The 3,028-nt window shown below is 39.4% G+C and overlaps 1 protein-coding gene across 3 annotated transcripts; it reads left to right on the forward strand.

Moving 5' to 3' along the window:
- LOC103411141 (transcription termination factor MTERF4, chloroplastic-like) lies at window positions 1-2,230 on the forward strand. Of its 3 annotated transcripts, none has more exons than XR_003770002.2 (2): window positions 1-1,213; window positions 1,367-1,422. XR_003770002.2 is itself a non-coding variant. In XM_029095800.2 (2 exons), the coding sequence occupies exon 1, from the start codon at window positions 84-86 to the stop codon at window positions 1,095-1,097; it is 1,014 nt and encodes a 337-aa protein (XP_028951633.1). In that variant the 5' UTR covers window positions 1-83; the 3' UTR covers window position 1,098; window positions 1,999-2,230. The 3 variants fall into 3 exon arrangements, 2 of the variants coding, with proteins under 2 accessions (XP_028951633.1, XP_008348017.1); XM_029095800.2 differs by lacking the exon at window positions 1,367-1,422 and adding an exon at window positions 1,999-2,230 and having other exon boundaries at window positions 1-1,098; XM_008349795.4 differs by having other exon boundaries at window positions 1-1,098; window positions 1,367-1,424.
- The last annotated feature ends 798 nt before the right edge of the window (window positions 2,231-3,028 follow it).

Genomic DNA, 3,028 nt, shown 5'->3' on the forward strand with positions numbered 1-3,028 from the left:
AGGAGCCAAAAGCCAATCTTCTCCTGATCAAAACCAGAAACCACCATCCGAGTTGCAAAATTTGAAATTGGTCATCTATTAACATGGTGGTGCTCTACAAATTGAAGGCACTCACCCTCCTCAGATTGGGTTACCCGCAATCTTCTTCTTCCATATTAAAACTATCTGTCGTTGGAGATGTGAAACCCTCACATTTTCCTCTTCAGAATCTGCTGCTCTGCAGACATTTCAACTCAGAAATCTCAGAAACCCACCACGATTTCACTGTCAATTACCTCATAAACTCATGCGGGCTGTCCCCAGAAGGTGCGATTTCAACATCCAAGTGGGTTGAGTTGCGATCCCCCAAAACAGCAGACTCCGTTCTGTCCTTTCTCAGAAACTATGGATTCTCTGAGACCCAGATGTCGAAGATGGTCAGGTCATGCCCACATCTTCTCCAATTGCATCCGGAGAAAACCCTTCTGCCAAAGCTTGAGTTTTTCGCTTCGTTCGGAGTTTCAAAGAAGGACCTTGCAACAACACTGCAATATGAACCGAAGCTTTTGGCCATGAGCTTGGAGAAACGGATTATACCCACTTATGATTTCCTTAGGAGTATGCTTTCTCAGAAAAAGGTCGTTTCGGTTTTCAGGCATGGCTCGTGGATTCTCGTGGAAGGCCACTCCAAGAAGGTTGCGCCAAATATTAAGGTTTTGAGAGAATCAGGGATGCCCCAGCACTGCATTTCTATGATGCTTACTTGTCATCCCAGAGCTTTAATACTAAAGCCTAAAGATTTTGGTCAACTTGTGGATGAGGTTAAGCAAATGGGTTTTAACCTGCAAAAATCAACTTCTGTGATGGCAATAAACGCATTGTGTGCTGCCAATAGGTCTACATGGAATCGAAGTTGCGAATTTTATAAGAGGTGGTGTTCGGTTGTTAAAGTTTTGTTGCTGAAAGGATTGATAAACGGGATTGAAAATGTGAGTTTGGGTTCTGTGTTGGTGCCTCCGGAGAAGTGCTTCTTGGAGAGGTTTGTGGCCAGATATACAGATGAAGTACCTCAGTTATTGAGTGTGTATCAAGGAAGAGTTGAAGTCCAGGATGTATGAGGTATGTACGTCAAACGAGGTTAGATATTCGTTATAATTTGAGACGCCTTGTTGTAGTATCGTAGATGCAGTGCTGTTCATTTCCAATGGTAGCAGCTAACTTTTGGCTCAGCATTGTAAGTTTGTGTTCTTAACTACTAGAAAATGAATTCAGGTCTTAATTATTTTTTTGTCTTAACGTTCCGCTGTCTAGCTACTTTAGTTATATACCCTACTTTATTATTTGAAATCAACTTGAGATTTGAAGGTGCAATTTATTTCCTCCACAGACTGGTGGCTAGCCTCTGTTTAGGGGCAATTCGAGGGTGCAATATATGTAATGGAGGTCGTACCCAGTGCACAAGGCTCCCGCTTTACGCAGGGTCTGGGAGAGGTGAATGTCGGCTAGCCTTACCCCCATTTTATGGAGAGACTGCTCCCGAGTTGTAATGCAGTTTCATTAGAGTTGTTACCCAGACCCTGCGTAAAGCGGGAGCCTTGTGCACTGGGTACGACTTTTTTTTTATTTTTTTTTATTTTAAAGAAAAACCAGATGCTGAACAAGAATTTCTCAGTGAGTTACTACCATTTAATATGGTATTGATTAATATTTCTCTGGAAGAGTCATGGCCAAGAAAAAAATGGATTTGTTCGTCTTCTACACCACTGACTAGTTGCTTTAGTTATATACACTTTCTTATCTGAAAACCAGCTTCAGGTTGACCTGCACTCCGAGAAGCGTCGTTGTGTCTTAAATTTTGTTAGTCTTCAAAATTTATTTTGATATAAAATACATACTACTAGTTTCCCCTTTCAACCAGATAGTATTGAATTAGTTCAGGTCCTCGTATGCATCAGGACCAGCCTAAAATTGTATATTCCAAGCTTGATGGTCTAAACTGATTCTGATATTTGGAATTAGGCTGCCTTCTGGAATCACAGTAGTCTCAAATTGTTGGAAATGTTGATCTTGCTAGCTTAGACACAAAACGCCGGCCGTGGACAGGATGCAGTGCCCTGGATTCCGCAGAAAGAGAGATATACATATACTATCTCTATCTCACTATGATCTCCACAACTATCACAGTTATGGAGGCCAACGATGTAATATGCAGGTACAACACCAGATGACTCTAAAGGAAGGGACTTGTTAATTGATTTGCCCTTGAAACTGTCATTTAGTCTTATTTTCTCTATAAAACTGCCATTTCCGTCTCGTTCAGTCTTGATTCACACCATTTTCGTCCATTCCGTTAAATTTACGTAGCAAGTGCATTTCCTTTTTGTCTCATTCAGTCTTGATTCAATCTACCCATTAATTGATAACCAAATTAATGGGTAGTTTGGTACAAGAAAAAATGAAGAGCAAATTGAAGAAAAATGATGGGGAAAACAAATGATGAAGGAAAGAAATGTAAATTTGAATCCTCGTAACTTCGGCGTTTGAATATACATTTGCACTCTATTTTGTTGTGAGGGTATTTAAGTCTATTCGCGACAAATGATCGGGCAAATCATTTGTTTTCCCAATCATTTTCTTCAATTTGCTCTTCATTTTTTCTTTTACCAAACTACCCATTAATTTGGTTATCAATTATTTTGGGTTCAATATTTTACAACTTGTGTACAACAACCAATTCAAATAAGCAAATCCAAAAGGATTCAAATCTTGTAATCTGTTAAAATGAGTGAAAAGTACATTCTTGAATTTTTGGTTGATCAATTAAATTACGCGATCACAAAAAACAACAGATTTAGAAGTCAAAATGGTTATAAGAAGCAATGCACTTGGAGTCTGGACTCCGGGTCATACAAGCGGCATGCCTGAGGCTACTTCATTTCTCTGCTAAACTAAACTACTCTTGCATAGCAGTCCTTATCTTCCTATGGAATTCCAAGGAAATATATAATTTGAATATGCATCAAATTTAACACAAGTTGTCAAAACAGTG

This window comes from Malus domestica, chromosome 02 (genome assembly GCF_042453785.1).
Source record: "Malus domestica chromosome 02, GDT2T_hap1".
Classification (NCBI taxonomy): domain Eukaryota; kingdom Viridiplantae; phylum Streptophyta; class Magnoliopsida; order Rosales; family Rosaceae; genus Malus; species Malus domestica.